Source organism: Phascolarctos cinereus, unplaced genomic scaffold (assembly GCF_003287225.1).
Source record: "Phascolarctos cinereus isolate Bilbo 61053 unplaced genomic scaffold, phaCin_HiC Scaffold_4;HRSCAF=312, whole genome shotgun sequence".
NCBI classification, from domain to species: Eukaryota; Metazoa; Chordata; class Mammalia; order Diprotodontia; family Phascolarctidae; genus Phascolarctos; species Phascolarctos cinereus.
Window position 1 is genome coordinate 573,724,258 of NW_027555847.1, and position 26,116 is coordinate 573,750,373.

The 26,116-nt window shown below is 35.1% G+C and overlaps 1 protein-coding gene across 7 annotated transcripts in view; it reads right to left on the reverse strand.

Moving 5' to 3' along the window:
- EXOC2 (exocyst complex component 2) overlaps positions 1-26,116 on the reverse strand; it is a 238,954-nt gene that overhangs the window by 46,070 nt on the left and 166,768 nt on the right. For 6 of the 7 annotated variants that reach the window (XM_020976652.2, XM_020976651.2, XM_020976649.2 and 3 more), the window contains one exon: positions 25,395-25,536. In XM_020976652.2, the coding sequence (XP_020832311.2) occupies positions 25,395-25,536 (142 nt within the window). Of the gene's footprint in view, positions 1-20,428; positions 20,492-25,394; positions 25,537-26,116 lie in introns of those variants that run through there. The other variant, XM_078153644.1, reaches the window with a different exon arrangement.

The window sequence follows — 26,116 nt, forward strand, 5'->3', positions numbered from 1 at the left end:
TATTATGTTACAGTGGAAACTACTACGACTGAGGATGGTGATGAATCTAAAATACTTTTCTGCTTTTAATAAACTGCAAAGAACTCAAAATAAACTGCCCTAAGCCTAATTAGCTCAATGACTTGACTAGTTAAACCAAGAAACATTTCTTTTCTGGATAATACAGAGAGCAAAATCTATTGCCATAAGATTAAGGAAAAGTATAGTGAGAGAGTACTTGGATTTAGCTGGTATAAGTTTACAATGTTACTACCAGGCAAAGTGTGTGAAGATACAAGTTTTTAGGTTTTCATGGCCACTGTATAATATAGCCTTCAATAAACTTCCCTAGGGTATATAAACTTTGTGTACGGGCTTTCAATTTTCTCCTGTTACCACAATATCATCCATTTAGAAAGCTTTGTACCTAAATCATGAGAAGAGTGCATAGGAGACTGATCACCTCTCTTGTCATCAACAAGCCTTTATTAACCTTCAGATCTAAGTCTTCTCCATACTACTTCTCCATATATAGCTAGTCTGGACCTTGAAAAGCCAACATAGTTTGTTGCTGGCACCATACATGAAACTCTTCCAGCATGGGAGAATACGCCAAACATTCTTGTTCTCCACTGCTATAGCTTTTAAGAATCCACGGTCAATTCATGCCATGATGACGTACCAGAGTAGGATTCTGTGGAGACTTTTTAATATGGAGGAAATGATTCATTCCTGATATAGGAGTCATTCCTGAAGCAGCTGTCTTTGTCCAGTTAGACCACTGACTTGTTATATCAGGATCAAAATTAATATGGAAATAGGAGAATAAAAATGAGAAGACATTGTATAATTAAAAATAATTTCAACTGACTTAAGAGAGATATTGTTGTTAGGAAATAAATTCAGAAAGAATTTCAATACAGATTAAAACTATTTTCTAACAGTTTTACTGATATAATTCAATTATCATAACAAAGAGCAAAAGAACAAGAAACATCTCCAACTAGCAAACACTAAGTCTCCTTGCCAAGTAATGAAAATGAGACATGGCAGTGAAGGACCACACTGATTTAGAAGATAAACTCTGTTGTAAAGTCTAAAGGAGAAGGATTGTGGAGCATCATGAATTCACCTTCTAAAGCAGCGAAAAGTTAGAGGGAAAAATAACTTTAAAGAAGGTTGGCAAGAGACCCAGCTAAGCAAAGTCATCCTAAGGGCATTTACGAATGAGCTAAAAGGAGGACAACAAAGAATTAAAAAAAGGGAGGATATCTATAAAGATATTTATAACAAGCTAGTCGCACCAGCAGAGGCAATAGAAGCCTGCATTTGAACTAACACCACAATATTGTATATGCTGCATGAGGAAATAGAAATGGCAGCAAATAAAACAAAGACAGGGAAAAAAACAGCTAGAATACAAGGTCCAGTCTAGAGATGAAGCAATTTTAAGGGCACTGAGAGATCCGTTTTTGGGATAATTAAAAAACGGTTAAGAGATATCAAAGACATGTTAAAAAAAAACCAAAAAAACTTGGACCTTATTACCAAAAAAAAAGTGATTGAAAGAATACCAATAACTACCAACTCCTGTGCATACTTAGCAATTTCTACAAAATATTTATGAGAATAATGTATGCATCAAAAGCATCCTTAATTAATACTTGTGAAAGCAACAATTAGGTTTTCATACATGATTCTCTACAGCATATATATCACATCCTCATAACCACAAAATTAACTAAAAGGAATAGAATAGAAAAGATTTAATTGCTTACTATTTATTGAATGTAAAAACACACTTGATTTTTGGAGAGTAAAACACTACCTTAAAGGCTCTTCAGCAAGGTATTTCTAATGCCTATGTCAAAACTCATAAGAATCCTTGAAAGATGAAACAGCAGAGATAATTTTGTTTCATAACTCCCTGATTATTATCATTAAACATAGCCTAAAATAAGGTAATATATGCTAAAAGAGAAGTTTTGTCACTGTCGTGAGAATGTTTAGCAGAGTTCATATCAAAGACAGATTTCCTTATAGGTGGTGAAGTCTTCCAGATATTCATATTTGTAGACAACATTACGTGGATTTCATCAAACTGTGGACCATTTCAAAATCCCCTAAATGACAGCCACATTCACTCAAAAAGAATTCAGCCTAAATACGTACCCATGAGAAATGAAGTAGACGTTGAACGTCTCTTGTCCAGATTATGTTATGCAGCTCTGGATGACAATCCATACAGCAGGGCTTCTTAACCTAGGATCTATTCTTATAATTTATTTTCTAATATCCTGATAACTGTATTTCAACATAATTAGTTTAAGTTGCAATCCTATGTATTCTATTTTGTGCATTTAAAAACATTCTGAGAAGAGGTCCATAGCTTCAACTGACTATCAAAAGGGTTAAGAACTCTTGCTACTGAGTTTATAAGTATATAATCTGGGACGCCATAAATTGACAATAAACTGGAATTCAGCAGGAGGAGAATAGGCTGGATTATCTTTGGAAAGTCACACATTTCACTTAACGATTCCAAGATTTTCCCTGAAACAAAGGCTCATCAACTTCTACAGTGGTTAAAGAAGACTGAGGATCACCCAAAGAGTGATTCAGAAGAGCATGGTGGCTGTGAACAGGCTGTAACATGTTACAAATGAGGATAAATGGCATAAAGGATGCCATCAGAGAAATGTGTAACCAGAAAAAAACATGGTCTGGTTAAGTAGTTAGAATGAAAGATAACCATGCACATGTTTCATTAGTATCCCATATCAAGAAATAGAGAAAGGACTTCTGTGGTGAATTCATGGAAGGATATAGACAAGAGATGCATTCAGGATGGACAGGTATGAATGTACTGGGATCTGCATCATCTGAGGGAGTACCCAGAAGAATGAGATTACAAATCTACTAGAATAATTCCTAGGGAAAATAGCTGTGGTTCTTATAAACTATCATTTCTTTCTTTCCTACTCTTGACTTGTTCTCCCCTACTCTTCCTCCTTTTCTATCAGGACTTCTGTGCCCAATTGAAAGTGTCATAGAATCTAAGTTGCAAATGACCTTAGAAATAATCCTGTCCAAATCATGTTTTTAACAATGTTCCTTTCTATGATATCCTCAATAGTCATATTGTCTCCATAAGAAGATCGCTAGTGATGAATTCTTACCAGTGAGGTAGCCCCTCTCACTTCTGGATGGCTTTCATCAGTGAAATGTTTTCCTTTATATCAAGCCAAAATCTCTTAATTTCTACCCAATGGTTCTATTTCTGCAATCGGGCCAAATTAAAAAAAAAAATCAATCTCTCTTCCACATGATACTTTCTCAAGTATTTGAAGATAGCTAGCATGTTTTCCCAAGTCTTCTCTTATCCAGGATAAACATGATCAGTTTCTTCAATTGACATACACACACACGTTCACATTTCACGCACGTATGTGTGTGTGTGTATGTGTTTGAATTCCATTAACATCTTGGCTACCCTCCTCTGAATGACCTTCTAGCCTGTCAGTGTCACTTGCTGCCCCTGCAGATGCATTTCTAATACATGGATAGTTATACCTTAGCTTTAGGCCTCAGATATACCCCAAGTAGAGATAGCAAAGATACAGCTGCCAAGGTGTGGGAATGGACTAGGGCAAGTGGACTAATCCTAGGAATAGTACAGGCATATGCTAGCAGTCTCATTAGAGAGTATGCAGAGTTACAGAGTTTGAAAACTGGAAGATACCCTAGAGACCAACTAGTATATAATCTCTTCATTTTTGCAAATGAGAAAAATGAAGAAGAATAGTGATAACAATTGTTAGAATGGAGAGGCCCACAGAAATCAGTATTAAATTGTAAAAGTAAAGAGGCTTTACCATTCTCAGTGATGGGACAAAGCAGCAGCCCTGTTCCTGGTCCTATACTGAATCATCAACCTATGATAGCTGGAGAACTTTCCTGTAAGTTTCTATTAGCTGTAGGCCAATCAGAAGACCTTTTTCTTTTCTGCTTTGCTCAGGTTTTCTGACTGCTGAAGAATATGCTAATGAGGAATATCTAATGCTAAACTAGACTTATTGCATTTGTGCTGTTTTATTAAGGAAGGTCCTAAATTTTCTCCACCATAAAAGAAGTCTTTACAGGCAATATTAGTTGCTTCTGTTTGAGATGGAAGCCCACACCTTCTCTGACTCTGATCTTCAAAAGCAGTATTTGATTTATTTTAAAAAAAGGATTTACTTTACCTCTCCCCCTTTACCAGAAACTACAAAAGCAAGTTCAAAACACACATCCAAGAATTTATAACAATTTTCCCTTTCTTTCATTAATACAAACCAACCATAGACTATAAGAATGTTAATTTCTTTCATATCCATCATCTTTAAAGCACCTGAAAGTAGCTTTTCACAATTTCATAAAACCTATTATTAAAACTCTTCAATACACAAACTTGTTAAAAGTGATATGGAATCTACATATAATTCCTGAAGCTGTTATTGTAATAATAGGCTGTCACATCATTTGTAAGAAGAAATGACAGCAATTTCACAAATGAAGGATGGCTTTCCAGATATACTATATTTATGAATTTACTTTGGTTGTCATTCAAACATTATGATTATTACTATGGGAGATTATCAGAAAATTGAAGTCAATTGATCCCAAAATGAAACCACATTTCAGAAAATGTCTGGTATAATATGAAGATTTTACTTACAGTATTTGACTCTGGATTGCTCCTAGAGCCATAAAATACTTTCTGGACATCTCTGCCCCAAGCCACTTAAAGTTTAAGACTCAACTAAGTTTTTGTTCAATTTCATCATGGTCCTGGCCTATATACTTAGTTGTAAAGTTGGGAAGTATTAGCTTCTTAAGGTATTTTCTTTTTAGAAGATGATAAATGTATTTTGTTGTTGTCATCGTTAACTTTTTGCAATGCTTGATAGGTCTGCTCCTTTAAATACAAAATGTTTTGTTCACAATTTGAGGTTATAGTTACTGGAATAATAAAAACTAATATTTATATAAAGCTATAAGGTTTACAAAATGTTTTCCTTACAACAGTCCTGTAAATGTAGGAAATGTAGGAAATTCCCATTTCTCAAATGAGGAACTGGAAGCTCAGAGAGGTTAAATGTAGTAGAAGGTATACTCTTAAAAAATCAAAACTACTTTGCAAGCCACATTCAAGGTATTACAAGTTGATTTACTTGTTGCATGCTTGGTAGTTAGGAAAACAGATTCTTTTTTCTCTCCCTCTCTCTGTCTCTATCCCTCCTTTTCTCTCTCTCTCTCTCTCTCTCTCTCTCTCTCTCTCTCTCTCTCTCTCTCTCTCTCTCTCTCCCTCTCCCCTTCTGTCTCTCTGTCTCTCTCTGTGTCTCTTTTATTAACATATCAACCAATTATCAATCAACAGGGATTTATAAAGCGCAAACTATATGCTAGGCACTAGGGATAAAAATACAAACAATTTTTAAAAACTTTTGTGAAGGAGCTTACATTCCAATGGGGTGACAAGTACAAATAATTAAGAACCTATAATATGCAACATGCAGGTATTAGGAAAGATAAAAATATGTACATAGCAGTATCTTCCTTCGAAGAGCTTATCAACAGGTAAAAAAGAAAAGACACAACAACCGTAGGATGATAATGATGATAATAATGATCCCTCATATCTGCTTTTCCTATCTCATTCTATACTGTTCTGACTTCATTAAAGGAAAGTAGATTAGCTCAGTGGATAGAATGCTAGGCTTAAAGCCAGAAAGTCCTTAGTTCAAATCTCACTCTAGACACTTACATAGCTGTCTGACCCTATGGAAGTCACTTAAACAATCTCAGCCTCAGTGTTTTTATCTGTAAAATGGAGATAACAGCAGCATCTACTAGGTGTATCAGGAAAGGCAGCCACAGAATTGCCTGTGTAATAGCAAGGTGGTGTAGTGGATACACCACTGGAGTAAGAAAGATCTAAGTTCAAATGTGACCTCAGACACTTACTGGCTGTGTGACCTCGGCTTCAGTTCCCTCAAGTGTAAAATGGGGATAGTACCTAGTTCTCAAGAGTTGTTGTGAGGACTGAATGAGATTATATTTATAAAGCACTTAGCAGAGTATCTGGCATATAGTAGGTGGTATATAAACCCTTTCTTCCTTCCCTTCTCCCTACCTATTTCACGGGGATGTCGTGGGGAACAAATGAGAGAATTTATGTAAAGCACTTTGCATAGATGCTAGCTATTATCATTACTGTTATTATTAAATAGACTGAAGACAAAAGAATTACTAGCAAAAAGCTTTTTTTTTCTTTTTGGGACTCTTCTTTTGTATTTAATTCTAATTCTATAAATTATAATGCTGAGGAGGAGGCAGTAGGTAGTACAGAAATGGTGAACTTAGACATTTCCCTATGCCCATTTTGCTGCCTAGACTTTAAGTCTCATGCAAGCTCCTCCCCAATCCCCTCATTGACAGGCAAAAATAAGCTTATTGGAAAAGTGCAAACAAATATTTTTTTCCCCCTTGAAGAAAGGAGTTGTTTCTTGGCAGATACTAACACTGAAGGAATATCAGAACAGGTTGAAGAAATGCTTGCCAGTTTTTCCTTTCTTCATTTATTCATGTATTCATTCATCAAACATGCACTATGCTAGGAGCTGGAAGAGATACAAACACTCACATTTATACAGTGCTTTACTGCTTTTCAGAGCACTTTCTTCCCAAAGAGGTGTGTCATGCAAGAATTATTATCCCCATCTTATAGATGAGAAAACTGAAGTTCAGAAACATCAGGTGATTTGTCCAAGATCAGACTAATAAGGATTGGAGCTGGGACTTAAACCAGGGTCTTTGTACTTCAAGTCTGGTGTCCTATTCACTATCTCACAGTGTCTTCCCAAGATAAATAAAATACAGGAACACATGGTCTCTAGAGTTCAGAAGTCTACAGTTTGGTAAACTTCACACACCCAGTTGTCTGAAATATTAGGTAAAGATAATGAGGCAATTAAACTCTATCTAAACACATCAAGGCTTTGAGAAGTGAGAGAAGAATGAGTAAAGCTCTTCTAGTGAATTTGAGATCAGGAAAGGTGGCCATAGGATTGCATATGTAACATGAAGGAAAAGAAAGCTGAAAGGAAAGTTCTATAAGTTAGATTTTTAACATATAATCAATGGTTGAATGTATTATTTTATGTAAACACTTGTGCTCAGGTAAGAATAATAGTCATGCACTTCCCTAACCCTCCTAAACCTCAAGCCAGATCCAAAGTCTTGCTCTAAAGGCATAAGAAGCAACAGGACACATGAAATAGGGTTTTACTCATGATAGGTAAGGAAAAATAACTAATAACTGTGATTTGGTGAACACTTCCTCATTTGGGTGGAGAAGGAAAAAAGACAAAGTCATAAGTACCTACTATGTGATCACAGCGGGAAGACAGGACTAAGAAGAATAGCCAGATACACTGTCATAGGGCATTATCGAAGGAAGAATATAGCAGTCAATATACATTTACTAAGTGCTTCCTATATGGAAGGCACTGCTAAGATCTGGGGATACAAAGAAAGGCAAAAGACAGTCCCTGCCTTTGAGGAGTTCACAATCTAATGGGACAGAAAACATGCAAACAAATATGTATACAGGATAAATAGGAAAATATCCACAGAGGGGACATACTAATATTAAGGATTGGGAAAGGTTTCCTGTAGAAGATCAGATTTTAGCTGAGTCTTAAAGGAAATCAGGGAAGTCGGGGGAAGAAATGAGAGCATTCTAGACATGCAGGATAGCCAGAGAAAATACCCAGAACTGAGAGATGGAGTGTCTTGTTCAGGGAACATGCTGCCTTTCACATTACATTAATTTGCAGGGCAGACAGGACAATGATGGAAGGAGTATTGCTGGCAGGAGTTCCCTGGAGTAGTTCAGTTGCAATTACTTTCTCTTACTGCCACCTCTCTCCTGGATGGCAATTACTAGCCAAGCAATGAAGAATGAGCAAAATATGAACTTTTTGTTCTGGTAATTATGGAATCAAATGGGTTGTTCCTACAGGAATTCCGGGGGATTTATTTCATCATGACATTAATATGATCAACATACTTGGAATGGTTGATAAAAGGTGATTTCAAAAATCAAAACTTCTACTTTGTAGACCATGCTAAAGGCATTTTGTAAGTTGATTTGTACAGTAAGGATAGAAGTTAAGAAAATGGACATTCATCAATTCATTCACTCAGTCCTTGGAGCTTTGTTTCAGTAATTATTATCTATAAATGCATATGTTCATTTCTATGACAAGACAATGTGATTACTATTTAAGCAGTCTGAATAACACTTTGTTTAAAGAAAGACACTTTCAGATTATAAGGTATTTGGCAATAAAAAAAAATTAAAATGTGAAGTTAAATATTAATTTTAAAAACAGTCCACTGGAAAGTATCTAACAGTGAAAGTTCTCCTCTGAAGAAAAAACACAAATATTAATCTAAGTTGGTTGTACTACAGAAATCATATCTCAGGTGGCATTTTTCAAGTGACAGACATCTATATTATTTATATGTATCAATTTAGCTATATTTAACATCTAGTCAGGAGGAGATCGGAGAGAAAAGGATAGACAGAAGGAAAAGGGGGGAGATGAAGTAAGAACCACATAAATGATTACCATTTGGCATAACAACTATTCATATCTTCCAAACTGTGGTTTTTTTAATTGAATTTAGAGATAAATAATAGTTTAGGGACTCTAGATCAACGGTTCTCAAGGTTTTCTTTTTAAGGATTATTTTGGCAGGGCCAAGGACCAGGATGATCACCTTCTCTTCCTGCTATAAAAAACACCCATCTTTCCATTCTGGAATTCAATAAAACGTTAATGAGATGATTTATTTTTTAAAAAAAATCAAACAGTATGCACTGTTAATTCATGGCAGGGGAAAAAAAAAGTACCAAAGCTGGCATGTTATAAACAAGGGACAATTTGGGAGATTATCTGAAGGACATCTATATTGATTTTCAGTTACTCCTATCCTATCCTCAGTGCTTAGGAACTGCAAACACGAGGAAGGTAGGAGAAGGAAATAAGGATATATACAAAGAGTTCTAGAAAGAGAAAAATGAAACTCTTATTTTCTCTTTTTAATTCTTTATATATTCTCCACACCCAGTCTCCTCCCTATTTTGTGTCCCCCTCCCCCTTATGGTTACCTCTCCTACTCCCTTGATATCATCACTAATTTCGTGCCAGAGCTGGGTGTGGGGCTCTCCAGAGAGCAGTATTTACCACAACAAAGTAATGGATATAGTTTAAGGGCCATAATGTAGCCACCTAAGCTCTAGGGAATGTTGGGATGATGTGCAGAGTACTACACTTTGATAGATGAGAAATCTATAAACACAGAAAGTTGGGGTTTTTTTGCATGAAACAAATGATAAAGGCAAATATAGTTTCTGGCCAATTAGGAATTTGCAATGGATATGTAATGAAGTTATAGTAATTTCTTTCTTGAAGGTAGATTCCCAAGTTCCTATTTTATCATGTGTCTAGTTTGAGTTTTAGCTTCAAACAATTCTTGCTATAGCACTTGTACATTCAGTTAGTTTGTTGGTGAGTAACTAGTTGGGAGTTTGAGAGTACTTTTGCTGAACTTTTAAAAATGCTTGTAAGTCCAAATTTAACATTTGGAAATGATCTGTACCTCAGTTTTCTACAGTGATGAGTGATCTAAATAACTGGGAAAGCCTAACATTTGTCACAGTTTTCTAGTTCAAAGTGAATTGTTTTAACAATTCTGAGTTGCTCTGCATCACCATGCAAGTCCAGCACTCCAAACCTATCCAAATAATAATAAAAATTTGAAGTGTTTCATTAAATTTCATTTGAAACATACAGTGTAAAGGAATTTTAAATTAATAAAATACTTTTGTTATTATAGCAGGTTTGCTGTTGCTACCAATGCAAAAATAATAAAAATGTCCAAACATGCTCCAGTTTTTCTACTGTTGTTGGATTTTTTTTTTTTCCATCAGGGGAGGGAGGAATACATGTCAAGGCTGGACAGCAGTGATATATTTCAGGATTAACAAAACAAAACAAAAACTTCTTCCTACATCTAATTTTCTTTTTTACAGATATTTAAACCTACCCAAATATGAATGATACATATTGACATTACATAAATACTAGCTTAAAGAAAATAGCAATGAGTTTTTGGCTCATTTCACTCTACAGGCACCATTTACTATTTCCAATAGCTCTCTAGTATAGGCACAGAGACAAACAGCAGACAGACCTGTTACATCCTAAAGACACAAAGGCTCTCCAGAAAATGCTGACTTAAGAACAAGATGAATACCTCTTGACTTCAAGGCAATTGTTTGAAAAAAGAATCAAAAAGACAGATGTCTAAAAGGTTATGGCCTGAGAGGAGAGAAGTGAGAGTTATCTGGGAACCAGACAGAAAGTATGAAGGTATCAAGTTGCTGCCTCTGTATACTACTGTTGTCCTCCACTTCAATGCATTACTGAAGAGGGGATATAAGCAGTGTCATGAATTAGGTATCATAACATTTCTAACTAAGAGGAGCCATCAGAGATTATCTCATCCAACCTCTTCATTTCAAAGATATGCAAACCAAGGCCCATAGGGGTTATGACTTGCTCAACATCACACAGCTAGTTAGTGGTAAAAGTAGTGTTCCAGTTCTGGTTCTGCCAGTGATAGGATAGTGGGACCTATTATTAAAAAAACAAATTAAATTTTTTTTATTGTCAAATACAATTTAGTAACTTACTTCATTATTCTTAATAAATACAAAAAAATAGAATTATTGCTTAGAATACATGAATAGTTTTCCAATTAAACCTCTGGTTTATTCTTTTTAAAAAGCTTCCTTCCTTCCTTTCATAGTTATTTTCTGGAATGTTCCCCTATCCCAATGAGAAAAACAATTAAATAAAATTTACTTACACCAAGCTGCCAAGTGTGATGTATACTATCACATTAGCACGACCTACTTGTCAGAAATATGCTTAGTGCAGCAGAGGGCAGCTCATCAGTTAGGATAAAATTAATTCTTCCCCACCATACCTCAATGTAAAATGTACCATGGCACTGGAGGAGACACCAATATGAGTTCTGCGCTCTAGCTCTGCAGCCTATTACCACCTCGCACAACTCCTTTTCCCCAAATCCAAACCAAATTGTAAAATAGGTGAAACTTGAGGACTCATGTCCTTTTCCACTTCAGGCAGTCAATGGGCATTTATTAAGTACCTACTATGTCCGGCACTGGAGATACAAGGAAAGACAAAAAAGAAAAGAAAAAGAAAAGAAGGAAGACTAGGAAAGGCTTTCTTACATAGCTCAGTACTTTTTGGTCTTCTCTCCCCATACTTCATCAAAATCTATTTCTAAAAAACCTATGATATGGGTCACTTACACTTTTGTTTTAGTTAAACCAATATTCTCTTGGGTTAGTTGCACTACAGCTTTATCTTTAATTGTAAAACAGGAGGTAAAATATTTTTTATTAAATACCAAGAAAACACGACTTCTTTTTTTTTTCTTTTTGGATAAGCTCAGTATATATATTATCAAAGTACAGAAAAGATTACTTCTTTTTTTCTCTTGGAAAGACAGCTATTATTTTTAGGCAGTTGTATAGTTCAAGAATGAGAGATATGAAGTGACATTTCAGTTTGCTCTTTTTCACTCAGGCTAAGCCTGATGTTAGAAGTTCCTAATAGTACCATGAAATTCATTTATGATGATTGTTTTAAAGTTATTATCTAAAGCACACTTGGGAAAGGCAAGTATATCTAGGTGACAGTAACTTCAAAGGAGAGACTGTATCTGGGAGCAGCAATGGAGAAAAATAAGGGTGTGAGTCTTCCTTGAAACCAGGTAAAACAGGAGGGATGGGAAAAAGGAATGGTCTAATCATATTAGAGAAAGTTGCCAAGGATATGAAATTTTCATGGAATAGCCTGGTTTAGTTAACATGAGGAAGTTGTAAGAATATAGAAGAAAGATGCTGAGGATGAAAGGGAATTTGTTAAATGAAAGGGGAATCCAAAGGGCATAGCAGGAGAAACAGGTGAGCCAGGAATTGGGCCAGGAGGTTTAGAGCTGTGAGGAAGAGGGAAGAGATACAAGGAAGGAAGGTATTTGTAGTTAGGTGGTACAGTAGATAGTGTTAAGACCCAAAAGTCAGGAAGACTGGAGTTCAAATTTTGTCTCTTATTATATTTATTACCATGAGTCACAACCTGCTTCAGTTACCTCATAATAATAGCACCTATCTCCTACAGTTGTTTTGAAGATCAAATGACATAAATGTAGTGCTTTGCAAATCTTAAGAGTACTGTAAAAATGTTAGCAATTATTATCTTCCAGGAAGGTGTGGATGTTATCTAGGGTTTAGAAGACAGATACTGGGGTTATGAGTAAAAAGAAGGGATCTTAGCTTAGATGGGGCATTTTAGTTAGAGGGTCAGGGGAGTACTTAGGCAAAGTTTTTGTAGAAGTTTGTAGAATTGTGCAAGCCAAGGTTCAGATTAGAATGTTGGCATGGCAGCGACTCTTCAGCCTATCCCTTGAGAAAATGTGGGCTCGTCTGCCTATAGGTTTGCCATGTTAGAAAGAAAAGACAGACTTGGCCAAAACTTCCAGTCTAGTCCTCCACAGGTGAAGAGGTCTTAAAATTCTAAAATGGCTTTAAGATACTCTACGTTAAAAATATATATAAATAATTGCTATCAATTTAATAAATAATAAAGTGGATACTGTAATAGATAAGACATGCAATGATCAAAATATGTAGGCCACAGGTCATCTTAAAGTTAACAAATATCACATTTAAAAATACAAGTGCCAAAAGTTAGCTTTTCTGAAATAAAATATGCTTGGCAAACAAAGAAATTACAACCAAATGTCAAAAAAATCATATGAATGCAAACCATATTGATTCTAAGACATTAAAAAACTCAAAAAAATATGAATTACAATCATAATCTACTTAATAATCCAAACTAACTAGCTGCACATTAACAGAATTGCTGAGGATTAATGAGAATTATCTTCTTCTATAAATACATTGGTTTCTGTTTGAAGATGAATCAAATTAACAAGACTACTAAAACCTACTACATATTGGTTAAGTTAATACGTACCTCCTAAATTCAATATACAACCAAGGTCCATAGAAAGGAGGGTAAATAAAATCCAACTGGAAAATTCTAAAACTACAGCTTTAAAGTCCACATTTCACATTTTGTTTCCCAGAAAACAACACCTGTTCTGTTCTACACAACACTTGAGGAAGGCAAATTCAAATTAACAAGAGTAAACTAGATATACTAAAGATGAATCAAAGCATCTAGCTGATATGATAAGGGAATTTGGTCACAATTTGCAAACTGTGGCAAAAGAAAGTTAAAAAACCTGGTCTCCTGGGAGTCCAAGAGGAGTTAATGATAACGAACTTTATTTCTTTTCAAAGATTAAGTTCACCCAGTGAACATCTGCTTTGATTATATATAGTGCTAATACAGTGCCAAACAACTAATTGACTAGGCTAAATTCCAATCCTGCCCCATATCAAGAACTATTTTTATCTGGCATGGCAAAACCTAGACCCACATTTTATTCAGAATATATAGAAAAGAAATTTGAATTATTGCAAATGAATTTTGTTTGGCCGAAACAAAAAGTCAGGAAATGGGATGAAAAGAGTAGGAATATGTGTACAATTTCCTTTCTAAAATAAGTAGACTAAATCAGCCGTCTTGGGTGACAGCATATGATTTGAGACCATTTTGTTATGCACATTTTAGAATGTTTAAGGGTATATTCATTTTGTTTACTGAATTCCTTCTTCATTGTTCCAGCTGAAATATAGCAAAATGAGAAACTGATTACTCATTGACTTCAATTTTAGGATGGCTCTGTGTGAGTATTCTATCCAATGGATGAATGTCATTGAAAGCAGTGACATTTACCAAATACATTTCAGTCTTCTCTCCTCCTCCTATTCAATTCTGAACCTAGTTCATTATGTATCAGTAGTGTCTGAAGAACAAGATGTATGTAAAGATGGACCAATGTTGTCAGCCTCATTAAATATATGTATATCTGTATATGTATATTTAATGAGGTTGGAACAACAAGCATTTTTATCCTCTTGTATTTTCCTGTAGATAGCTGGGTTGAACTCATTTAAGAATCTGCAGTGTTCCAGGCCTTAATGGAAATTGTCATCTACAACCAGGAACATGTGGACCACTGAACCATATTTATAAACTGCTTCTTCCACTTAGACTCTGCACTAGACATCTTCCATGACGGCAGCAATTTGACAAGTATATGTTTCCCTATTTTATACTTCACTTTATATAAAAATCTTGTATAATACCAAAATACGAAGGGGCAAAACCTTGTTGGAAGAGAGCTTTCAGGGTAGCAATCTTAAAATACTTGCTAAACAATTGTAGTGAGATCTTATATTCTTTATATCTTTCAGACTAAGATGAGGTCTGCTGCAGAATATTTTTGGCGAAAGCCTATTTCCTTCTCACAACTCCCTCAATACACGTGTAGATTATGAGAAAATAGGTACATGTGTTAATAACTACTGGTATTTTATCTTGTTTGCATATATATCTCCACTGCCTAATATGGAGCCTGACATCACAGGCACTTAAAAAATATTTGTTGTTTGACAAGAATAATACTTTTATTCCTCTCCCCCGCCCCCACGTGTTTGGTATCCTTTCTTTCATAAATCTTGAAAATCAATTCCTCAGCAATTTCATAATCACGATGGATGCCTCTAGCTATGGGCTGAGATGGCTTTTACGCTCTTTCTGCCCTGAACTTTTTGACTACCAACGCCAGGAAAGCAGGGGTGAGAAGTCTTCCTCTCTCCTCCCATTCTCACCTTTGCAACAAGGCTCTGAGTAGTCCTCCAGGACACAGACACCTAGAGCTTTGTTTGCAGACAGACCCATAAAGAGGAATGTGTATGGAAATACTGATGTCCTCTTCTCACGTGCAAAACATAGCCAGCATGGCTTGCCTCTTTAGTATGTTCCTGAAAGAAATCTTTCAGATGACCCAGGTTTCATGGGAATACCCTAACATATATGAAGCTATGTTTCATGTTTGAGCTAAATTTTCTTATGACAATTCCCTACATAGTTCAAGGAGTTTCTTCAAAGAAAGTATTCTAAACCTACTTAATTTAATGTCATTTCCTTATCCCTTTTGCATGTAATTTTACATTACATTATCATGTAAAATATAAGCTGTCTGAGGACAGGGACTATTTTATTTTTGTTATACATCCAGAACCTTGCATAGAGTAGGTACTTAATAAACATTTAGTGAATTGAACTGGTTAACCCACACGTACTTGTAATCTGTTTTGTAACTGTATGTATATTTCTTTTCCCAAGGAGGGGAGAAATTATCTTGTACCCCTTTGGAACATTGGCAATTTTGTAGTACAAAACTATAAACAATGCATAGTCAAAAAAATGCTTGTCAAATGAAATACTGCCCACAACCAAATAAATGGCCTCTGCAATGCTGGCCAAGTTAAATGGACAATCCAATAATGCAAGAATAGCAGATCCTCTGACTTGTCCCAACAGTCATAGTCTAGGGAAGCAACTCCTACACAGACCAGACTGGCCAACTACTTCTGCAGATGTTGCAACATAAGCCTCTTCAGCTGTCATAGCTACTAAATATCTGAGCATGAAAACTTTCACCACTAAACTCCTTAGCCTTATTAAATGCTTCAACATCAGATACAAAAATGGTTTAATCAAGGAAAAATACTGAACGAGGCAAATTAGATCTGCCTTGCCTCTGTACCTGAAGGACCACTGGGTCTTCCTAATTGTCTTGCTTTAACCTCTGATATGTCGTCTCCCCCAAATAGATTGTGAGCTTCTTGAGAGCAGGGATTATCTTAATTTTCTATTTATATGTTGCGTGCTCAGCACCATGCTTGGCATATAGAAAGCATTTGATAAGTGCTTTCTCATTCATTCAATGAAAAAATTTCCAAGTTACTTATTCAGCTGATTCCTCTCTCCCCCCACCTCCCCGGTTAAATTATTTTATATACATTTAGCGAATTCTTTAAAAATATGTTAAATTAGCAGGTGAGAAAAAGCAATTTCATGTAAAAATTTGCAGATACAACATTCCTAGCATCATGTTCTATACTACTGGGATGCTTAATAAATACTGTTGACTGAGGATTAAGAGATTTACTCCAGATCATACATTCAGAAAAAGGGTAAAAACAAAACAAAATAAAAAACCGAAACAACTCGCACATAGAGCTCACATGTAGAAATGGAAATCTATGTTTGATATGTAAAGTCTGCAAAATTCTCTTGCCAAACCCCAAGAAATTATGAGTGCTTGAATAACTAAATTACAACTGACTACAGGTGGAGGGTTCTAGGAAGCTGACATGTAAGATGGGGGAAAACCCACCAACTGTGCTTCAATAATACACTGAAATCACTAAGTATACACTTTTTTTTTAAACATGAGTCACTGGACTAATAACATTTTAGGAAAACACCTCAAACATTCCACTGAGATATGATTTACTAAGAACTAGATTTGATAATCATAATACAAATGGCAACAAATTTATTATTGTTGACATTTATCATTTTTCCTGCTATTCCCTGCTAAGGTCCTTTTTTAAAAAAATTAGACATAGTAGTTTAAAAAAAAGAGAGAGAGAGAGAAGACCAGCTACAGACACAAATGAATGGGGTCAACACTCAAAGATTTTGTGTATTAAAAAAAAGTTAAAAAAGTATTTTGCAGATGGTCCTGGGAAGAAGGGTTATCTTATGTATATCTCAGGAAACAATGGGCATTGACAATGCTGCAATTTCAAGGTGATCATACTGACTTTGGATTCCCTTCAATTAGGAGCATACAGCACTGAAAAATAATGAGACTGGTCATTAATTTCTCATCTAAGAATCATAATTAGCTCATTCATCTTTTATTCTTAAAAGACTGCATATTCTTCCATTATACTGTGCCCTTCTTGGAAGTCAGGACATATGCTGTATAACTAACTGTATGTGCACTGGGAGAGCCCCTTATACACAGCAGGTGTTCAGTAAAGATTTTCTTGTGAAAAGGCAAATAAATACTTTCTCTTCATCTTCATGCAATATAAACATGTCCTCTTGTGAATATATGTATTAACTTAATTTTTTATTCTATTGCCTTATTTCCTATATTTGTATGCCTACATTAGTCTTGTCTATTTTAGACTGTAATCTTCTTGAAAGCAGTGACTATAATTCTTTTTGTATAGGTCTTTTCAGCACAATGTATCACGCAATAAAGTACTCTCTATAGTTTTTGAGGATAATGACGAGCCCTATATTTTAATTACACTTTTCAAAGCTGAGTTACAAAATGGTATATAGAATGGAAAAATACAATTTTGACTGTATTTACCACTCTTCTAATGCACTATTTTGAAGAAGGTATAAACGTACAGGATATAAAACAGGTTAGAAAGATTACAATGTTGATAAAAGTACGTCTCAATATATTAACCAGACCCAAAAGTCAATTTAAGAAACAAATATTTGGAATTTAAGTTTATCATTGTGGGCTATTACAGTACATGAACTTAATTTTTTGATTGGTAGGGAAGCAAAAGCAATACATGCTTGGCAGACAGTAACACTTCTCACAATATGCGTTCTCAAGCTTATCAGGAAGTTTAAAGCATTAAGGAAAAGCTGTCAAACTCAATAATGACTATAATTATGTAGGGGTGTCATCTTGTGTAATGTGCAATTTCAATCTCATATGCATGCAATTTCTTCATATTTCTACCAAAGACAAAAACTTAAATAAGAAAAATGAGGTGAGACTTTTAAAAAATGAAGTGAAAGAAAAGAAAAGCAAAAGAAGAGAAGAAAATAGGAAAGCAGAGTCAAAGGTGGCAGAATTTTGGAGGTCTACAAGGAGACGTGCTTAATTTGTTAATTTGTTGTTGTTCTTTTTTTTTTTTTGCCTTGTCAAAATTTAAGAGTTTTGGGTGAGATTTTTGTCCTTCATTTATATGATTGTTTCTGCTGATAGCTATCAAATTTATCTTAAAAATTAAATGAAGGAAATTTTCTTTGCTTTCTGAGTGTAAAGCCTAGGCAATTTCTCTGATATATATACAGATGTACACAATCAAACTCTCATCTATATAGGGAAGCAAATCAATTCCAATAATTGATGATTTTAATTTCTAAGCAGATATAAAAGATTCAATCCGTCTTGTGGAAAATAAAGTTTTTTACAAGTTTAAATTTTATTCAAGTAACCTCAATTATAGTTCTTGGCAAAATTATGGTTATGATAAAAAAAAAAAAGAAAAATTTTCTAAAGTAAGGTTGGCCGAAGTATGAAAATATGTATGTTTGACAGCTGTTCCAACTTCTTAAGTGAATTAATAGTGACAGCTCACAGAATAATATGGTAAAATCTCAACATGTACTTATTAAATATAAGTAACATGCTAATTCAGTTTAAAAGTACATACTCCATCTCTTCTTTCCCATACCCACAGCTACCAATTTACTTTAGCTTATTACTTCATACATGAACTACAATAGGAGGCTATAATAGCCTCTAATGCCACCAGATTCCCTCTAAGCAAAACCACTGGCTGACAAACTTACTTAAAACATCACTTCTTACTCTTTTTCAAAAACCTTCAATGGCTCCCTGTTGCCAACTTAAAAGTCTATACTCCTTAATTTAGCATGGATTACTGTAATTTGGGCCCAACCTATTATTTTGGCCTTATTTCCCATTGTTACTGTTGTTCAGTCACATCAGTCGTGCCTGATTATTTGTGACCCCATTTGGGGTTTTCTTGGCAGATACTGGAGTTGTCTGCTATTTCTTTCTCCAGCTTATTTTACAGATGAGGAAACTGAGGCAAACAAGATTGAGTGACTTGCCACTGGCCACAGAGTTAGTGTCTGAGGTCAGATTTGAACTCAGAAAGATGAGTCTTCTGGTCTCCAGGATTGGCACGCTATCCACCATGGCACCTACCTGCCCCACTACTCAACATATATTTGATTCTCTAGCTAATATGGACGACTAACTAATACTACAAACCCACAGGAGAATATATGTTCCTTGAGGGCATGGTCTGTTTTGATTTTGTATTAGTATCCCTAGAGGAGTATCTAGCACAAAGTAGGCACTAAACAAATTGTCTGATCACAATTTTCTATTCTACAACTTTCTGCCTAGAATGATCTTCCTTTCCCATGTTTACATATCAAAACTGTGAAACACCAATACCACCTCCTCTATGATGTCTTCCTTCTCTGGCTTATCTAGAGTGAAAATCACTGATTCACAGAATCCTAATGAGATAGTCTGCAATGTAAAAGTCAGTTACCCAGCCTGACCTCAATTCCTGGCAAATTCTAGAATGTATTTGAAAAGGGAACAATAGAAAATGAAACAGTGACCACAAATAGCCAACATGATTTCATCAAGAATAAGTCATGCCAGATTAACCTAATTTCCTTTTTTCGACAGGTTTACTAAACCGATAGACAAGGAGAATACTATAGACATAGGTTACCTAGATTTTAGCAAAGCACTTGATAGACAAAGACTTGACAGTTATTCTTATGGAAAAGATGGAGAGATATGGATTAAGCAGTACAGTTAGGTGCATTTTAGAACTGGCTGAATAGATATATTAGATGACAGGATTTGAAAAGATCTTGACAGCCTACAACACTGAACAGAATCTCAGTAAGATGAAATTTAACAGGGATAATGAAGAGTCTCATATTTATACTTAAACTATTAAGTTCATAACTACAAGATGGGGATTGGTGTGGGTAGACAACAAACTGTTTGAAAAAGACCTCGTTGTTTTAGTAGACTGCATGCTCAATGAGTCAACAATGTGAGATGGTGGCCAAAAACTATAATTTATTCTTAAGCTGCATCGATGATAGTCTTACTATATTCTAGGCAGACTGCATCTGGAATATTACATTCAATTCTCACAGAAGTCACCTACGCATTTTAGGAAGACCAATCATAACTCAAAATAAGTCAGAAGAATGGGAGCCAACACGTTGAAGGGTCTCAAGATTATTCCATATGAAGATCTTTTAAAACAATGGAAGTATTTGGCCTGGTGAGGAGAAAACTTGGGGGGACATAATGTCTACCTTCAAGTATTGGAAGGGTTGTCATGTGGAAGAGGTAATAGATTTCCTCTGTTTGGCCCCAGGGGGCAGGACTAGAAATAATGGGTCAATGTTGGAAAGTGACTAATTTAGTATTAATTTAAGAAAACACTTCTTAACCATTAGAGCTATCCAAAAGTGTAACAGGTTACCTCAGAAGGCAGTGAATCTCCACTCACTGGAAGACTTCAGGTTGGCTGTATACTTTTTTGTGCCTGTTGTAGAAAAGATTTTTGTTCACAGACAATTTAGACCAGCTGGTTTCTGAGATTCCTTTCAATTTGGAGAATCTAAGATTCTGAGTCCCCCTTCTTCCGCCAGAACTGAAGGCACTACTCCATATGTGGTCTGACCAGCACAAAGTATAGTAGCACTATCATTTCCTTTGTCAATTTTCTGGCAGGCAGACCACACTTTTGATCTTATCCTGCTTGTAATGGACAAATCCAAAAAAGGTTTTTTTGTTGTCTCATGGCATGCTGAGATCAAATCTCTGACTCTATTTTTACAGGTTACTCGTATTCCCTCTTCTTTATTCCTACAAAAGTACTCTATACTTTTAGACTACTGAATTTGGGGACTTTCTACTGTAGATATCTGTAAAGAACCATCTTATCTCCTATACTAGACTGCACAGCTTTGAATTCCACACTGTGTCTAGGTCAGTGCTTTCCACATAGGAAATGTTCAATAATTGTTGATTGAAGGGCTTCCTGAATAAAATCAATTTTTTAAAAACTCAGTTGCTGAATTCAGCTATTTCTATCAAATGGCCCAAAGGATGTAGCTACATGAAATTCCTAAAATGGTAATTTAAAAAAATTTCCTACAGGTCTAAATCATTGCCAGTCCCTAAAAGGTAGACTCTGAAAAGTAACTGTGAACATTAAAATATTTAGTGATGATTTTCTAACAAATCAGTAATTTAGAAATATTATTATTAAATTATGTTCCCCATATCATTAAAATTTCAGTTCCTGTAGTTGTTAAAATATGCTACCATTTTGACACCAAAATTGGGTACTATGTAACACATACCTAAGGTTAAAACTAAATTCTCAAAATCTGTGCCATGCAATGGAATTCATGTATTTTTAAAAAATACTTTCATTTTTAAAAATAAGTGAAATTATTTGAATAGATAAATCTCATTTCTAGCAGACTTGTAGGAAATAGAACTGACAAAATATCTGGACTGATACAACTATGGTTATTAAATTAAAATTATGATTATTAAAATAAAAATAGAAGTTTTTATATTGACATTGAAGAGGTACATACTTATGTATATCCTTTTGGAGACCAATAGAATTCTTAAATAAGCTGCAAAGTACTATGCAAGAGTATTAATACCTAGAGCTTTTAAATAAAATGAAATTTCAGCAACTATGGGTAAAATTAAAATCAAAAGTAAGAATAGTCAGTTATATGACTCAAATCTACCAGAATAATCTTTACTGATACAAACACAAATAAAGGGCTGACAGTAGCTTAACATCTGTCAGGTTTTAAAAATATATAGTTATGGCTTTAACGGATACTTTTTCATGAATCATGAAATTAATCAACTGGATTTTTTATGAATTGGTATAAACAAGTCAGTACACTAAGTTCACTGCCAGCCACTGTTCTCTTTAATCAGTTACCTAAATAATTTGCATTTAAAATACGTATATTTTAGAAACTAATCTCTAAAGACAAAATCAAAATTGGCTGAAAATATTTTCAAAATTTCTCCTCTTCTCCTATCTTCCCTATTACTGTAGAGTGCAACACTATCCTCCCCAGTCCCTCAGGCCTACAACATAGGAGTCATCCTGGAATTTTCACTTTCTCTAACTCTTCATAGCCAATCTGTTGCTAAAGTCTGTCAATTTCACCTCTGCAACATTTCCCCAATATGCCCCCTTTTCTCCTTTGACACTGCTACCACACTGGTAGGTGACCCCCATCACCTTACACTTGGATTACTGCAACTGGAGGCTGGAGGATCTGCCTGCCTCAAGTTTATCCCCTTGCTAATCCATCCTCCAGTTAGTCACTAATCCATCCTCCAGTCAGTCGCTAATCCATCCTCCAGTCAGTCACCAGGGGGATTTTCCTAAAGTGCAGGTATGATCATGTAAACCCCTATCTCCACCCCCTGCCCCAATAAACTCCAGTGGCTTCCTACTGCCCCCAGGATCAAATACAAAATGTTCAGGTTGGCATACAAAGCCCTTCATAACCTAGCTCCCCTCCTACCTTTCCAGTCTTCCTTTTCCTTACTCCCTGTTATATACTCTTAGATCCGGTGACGCTGGCCTCTTGCCTGTTACACAAACAAGACACCTCCATCTCTTGGCTCTGGGCATTTTCTCCAGCTGTCCCCCAAGCCTGCAACATCCTCCCTTTTCCACACCACCATCTGGATTCCTTCTAGTCTCAAATAAATTCCATTTTCATAGGAAGCCTATCCCAACCCCTCTTAATTCTAGTGCTTCCCTTCTGTTAATTATTTCCTATTTATCTTTCTATATATCTTGCCTTACTTTGTATATATTTGTTTGCATATTGTTTTCCCCATTAGACTGTAAGCTCCTTGCAGGGACTATCATTTCCCTCTTTTTGTATCCCTGGTGTTTAGCACAGTGCCTGGCACATAGCAGGTACCTGATAAATACTTATTAAATCTACCCTTATGTCTGAAATTAAGCCTTAATCTTAACCGTTAAAAAAATTATGCGACTACACAAGGTTACTCAAGGTTTAATATGGAATAGCAAAGGTACAGCCACAAAAAAACTGAATTAAGTCAGCTCATAAGGGTGGAAAAAACTTAGAAAGTCAGCAAATGTTCTTGCTATCACTGAAAAAAAATAATATAAAAGTTTCTAATGTACCAACATTAAGCACAATTTCAACCCAACCTTTAAGAGTAAGTTAATAATAAAAAAAAGAGTAAAGTAAATTTGAAGAGAATTAAAAAAAATTCTATTCAACTTAAGGGTCAACCTACCTAAACAGTAACCACAAGGAAAATAATACCTGCCCTGTCTACCTCTAAACTTTAGCAATACCCAGGATAATGCCTGGCATTTTTTTTTTTGCCAGAGGTAGCAAGAAAATTTATTGGAGGGATAGTGGAAGCATAGTAGCTCCAGGCCACTGATAATTTTCATCAGTGTGAAGAAAATTTCAGTGTGTAAACTCCTTTCATTAGTGCAGATCACCAATTCCTACATAATTTAGTCTCAGGGAGTTGTGGAGGGTGCCAAGAGGTTTGAGTTACCCTTTGTTAATCATCTCCAATTTATCTTGTATCTATCTTGTTCGTACATAGTCATGCTCATGTTGTCTCCCCCATTAGACTGTGAACTCCTTGAGATCAGGGTTTCTTTTTTGACTTCCTTTGAATTCCCAGAGCATAGTACAATGCCTGGTACATAAAGCTGCTTATTGATTTGGACGATCATCTATAGCCAGACCTGAACCCAAGTCTATCTGACCTAAAGGCTAGTACTCTATTTCACCATGTTACTTCTTGCTTGGCACACAGAAGAGGACTGTTTGTTAAAATAAATTTGGCACACATAGAATCATTCAAAGACAACAGTGGTATTTAGTTTGCTTGAAGTCTAATAATGAAAAGAACAGATTATTGGAATCTAGCTATACCTCATCTTTACCATTTGTACTAATTTATCTTTTATGAGGGAATTGCTGTTCTGTGGGTAGCTACATGGTATAGAAGCAGGTAGGAAGCCCAATGGATAGAGCACTGGTGGACTACATCATGAAGACTTGAGTTCAAATCTGGCCTCAGACACTTATTAGCCATGTAACTATGGGCAAGTCATGTGTATCTATTTGCCTCAGTTTCCTCAACAGTAAAAAGGTAAGGATCAAATGAGGTATCTGTAAAGCATTTAGCACAGTGTCGGTCACAAAGTACATACTTCTTAACAGGTGCTAATTTCCTTCCTTAAAATAGGAAGCTGTGAAATCTCATCTAGAGGTCTTTAAAGTTAAACAAACTCATTTGTTAGAAAATACTAGCATGGCCCTATCTAAATGGCAGAGAGATAGCCTGTCCAAAAATCTATTCATTCACTCACTCATGAATAAAGATGCATGAATATTCATCAAACATATGCAGAGCACTTCTTACATGTAAGGGGCAGTGGAGAAAAAGATGCAGTCTTTGCCCTCAGGAGCTAACAATCTATGAGAGGCAATGATATACATACACGCATATGTGTATGTGGACACACACACACACACACACACACACAGCCAGGAAGATGTTTTGGTGTGAATATTTTATTATTGATTAGAATTTTGTAGCCACTTGCCTTTTACATTAAAATAATTAACAGTACTTTGACATTTGATGAATCAAAAAGTTCACTTAAAGAAACAGATACTTCTACCATGCAAGAGAAATTCATTATTTTAAAACATGCTGAAGGATAATTGAAGTAACTATTTGATATTATGAAGAGAATCCTGTTAGTGTATAATTCATTCTTCTGTGGTTTAATTTTGTTAGATTACTGTAGTAATTTTACTCCCACACATTTTTCTAACTTTCACCTTTTCAACAATGAGGTCTTAGGTAGAAGTGACCCGATTTAAGAAATAATTGGTGGCTGTCATGTAATTTTCTTAGAAAGAGCCATAATTTGTAAAGTTCACTAAGAGCATGTTTACCTCAAGCAGCTTAAAGAATTATAAATACTTTAGTTTTAACTATGACTTACATTAAGAACATCTTACTAGTTGTATAGATAACAAAATGAAGCTGTCACTTACATCTATCGATTATACATAAACAATGAATGAGAATTACAAAAAGTATAATTCAGATAATAAATTATTTAATGATACACTAATCATTTTAGGGTACTTAAGGACGACTTATAAGCCATTAAAAATACCAAAAGAATTCACCAAATCCCACGATACCTTCTGTTTGTGCTTCTAAACATCTAAAACCAAATAGTAAACCTGAGAAAGGTTTGAAATGAAAAGGAGAGTGATTTAACCATACTGTGCTTTTTCAAACTTTGTCTAGTATCAAGTAATGCTATTTGAGTTCTATTTCCCTTAAACTATTTATAATTTAAAAGTGTTTACCTGTTGGAGTCAAGCAGTCTTTCCAATCAAAATAGCCTGCATAAATTCCAGGTTCTAAGGAGCCAACAATAGGATCTGCTTTCAACTCAATGTAATTTTCAAATAGCCTTTGGTCTAACTCTTTCAATGAAGCCATGCTAACCTATAAATACATAAATTGGGAGAAAATACTTAGGATTTGTCTTCTATTTGGGAAAACAGGAGAGAGCAATGATATTAAATTACATGCTTTAATGTACTTCACAATCAACTTATGTTATTAAAGTAGCATTTTTCTAAGAAAGAGCCATAATTTATAAAGTTCACTAAGAGCATGTTTACCTCAAGCAGCTTAAAGAATTATAATCACTTTAGTTTTAACTATGACTTACATTAAGAACATCCTACTAGTTGTATAGATAAGGAAAGGAAGTATAAATACTAAAGATGGAGGCTACAGTCAAAAAGTCCGGTATTTAGTCAACTTTATCAGTTTCAGTTACATATTTTGTTTTAAAATTAAGACACTTTTAAAAGCACAATAATATAAATATCCTTCTGATGCTTTTACAGTTGCCAATAATATTTCTTGAATATAACAAAGCCATATTAAAAGAAATGAAACTGAAGGAATGAAATTAGATCTCCTCTAGCAGACTGTCTTTTACCTTTCTTTGTAATACCAGCATTTAGTACCATGTCTATCATATGGTAGATGCTTAATAAATTTTTATTGATTAATA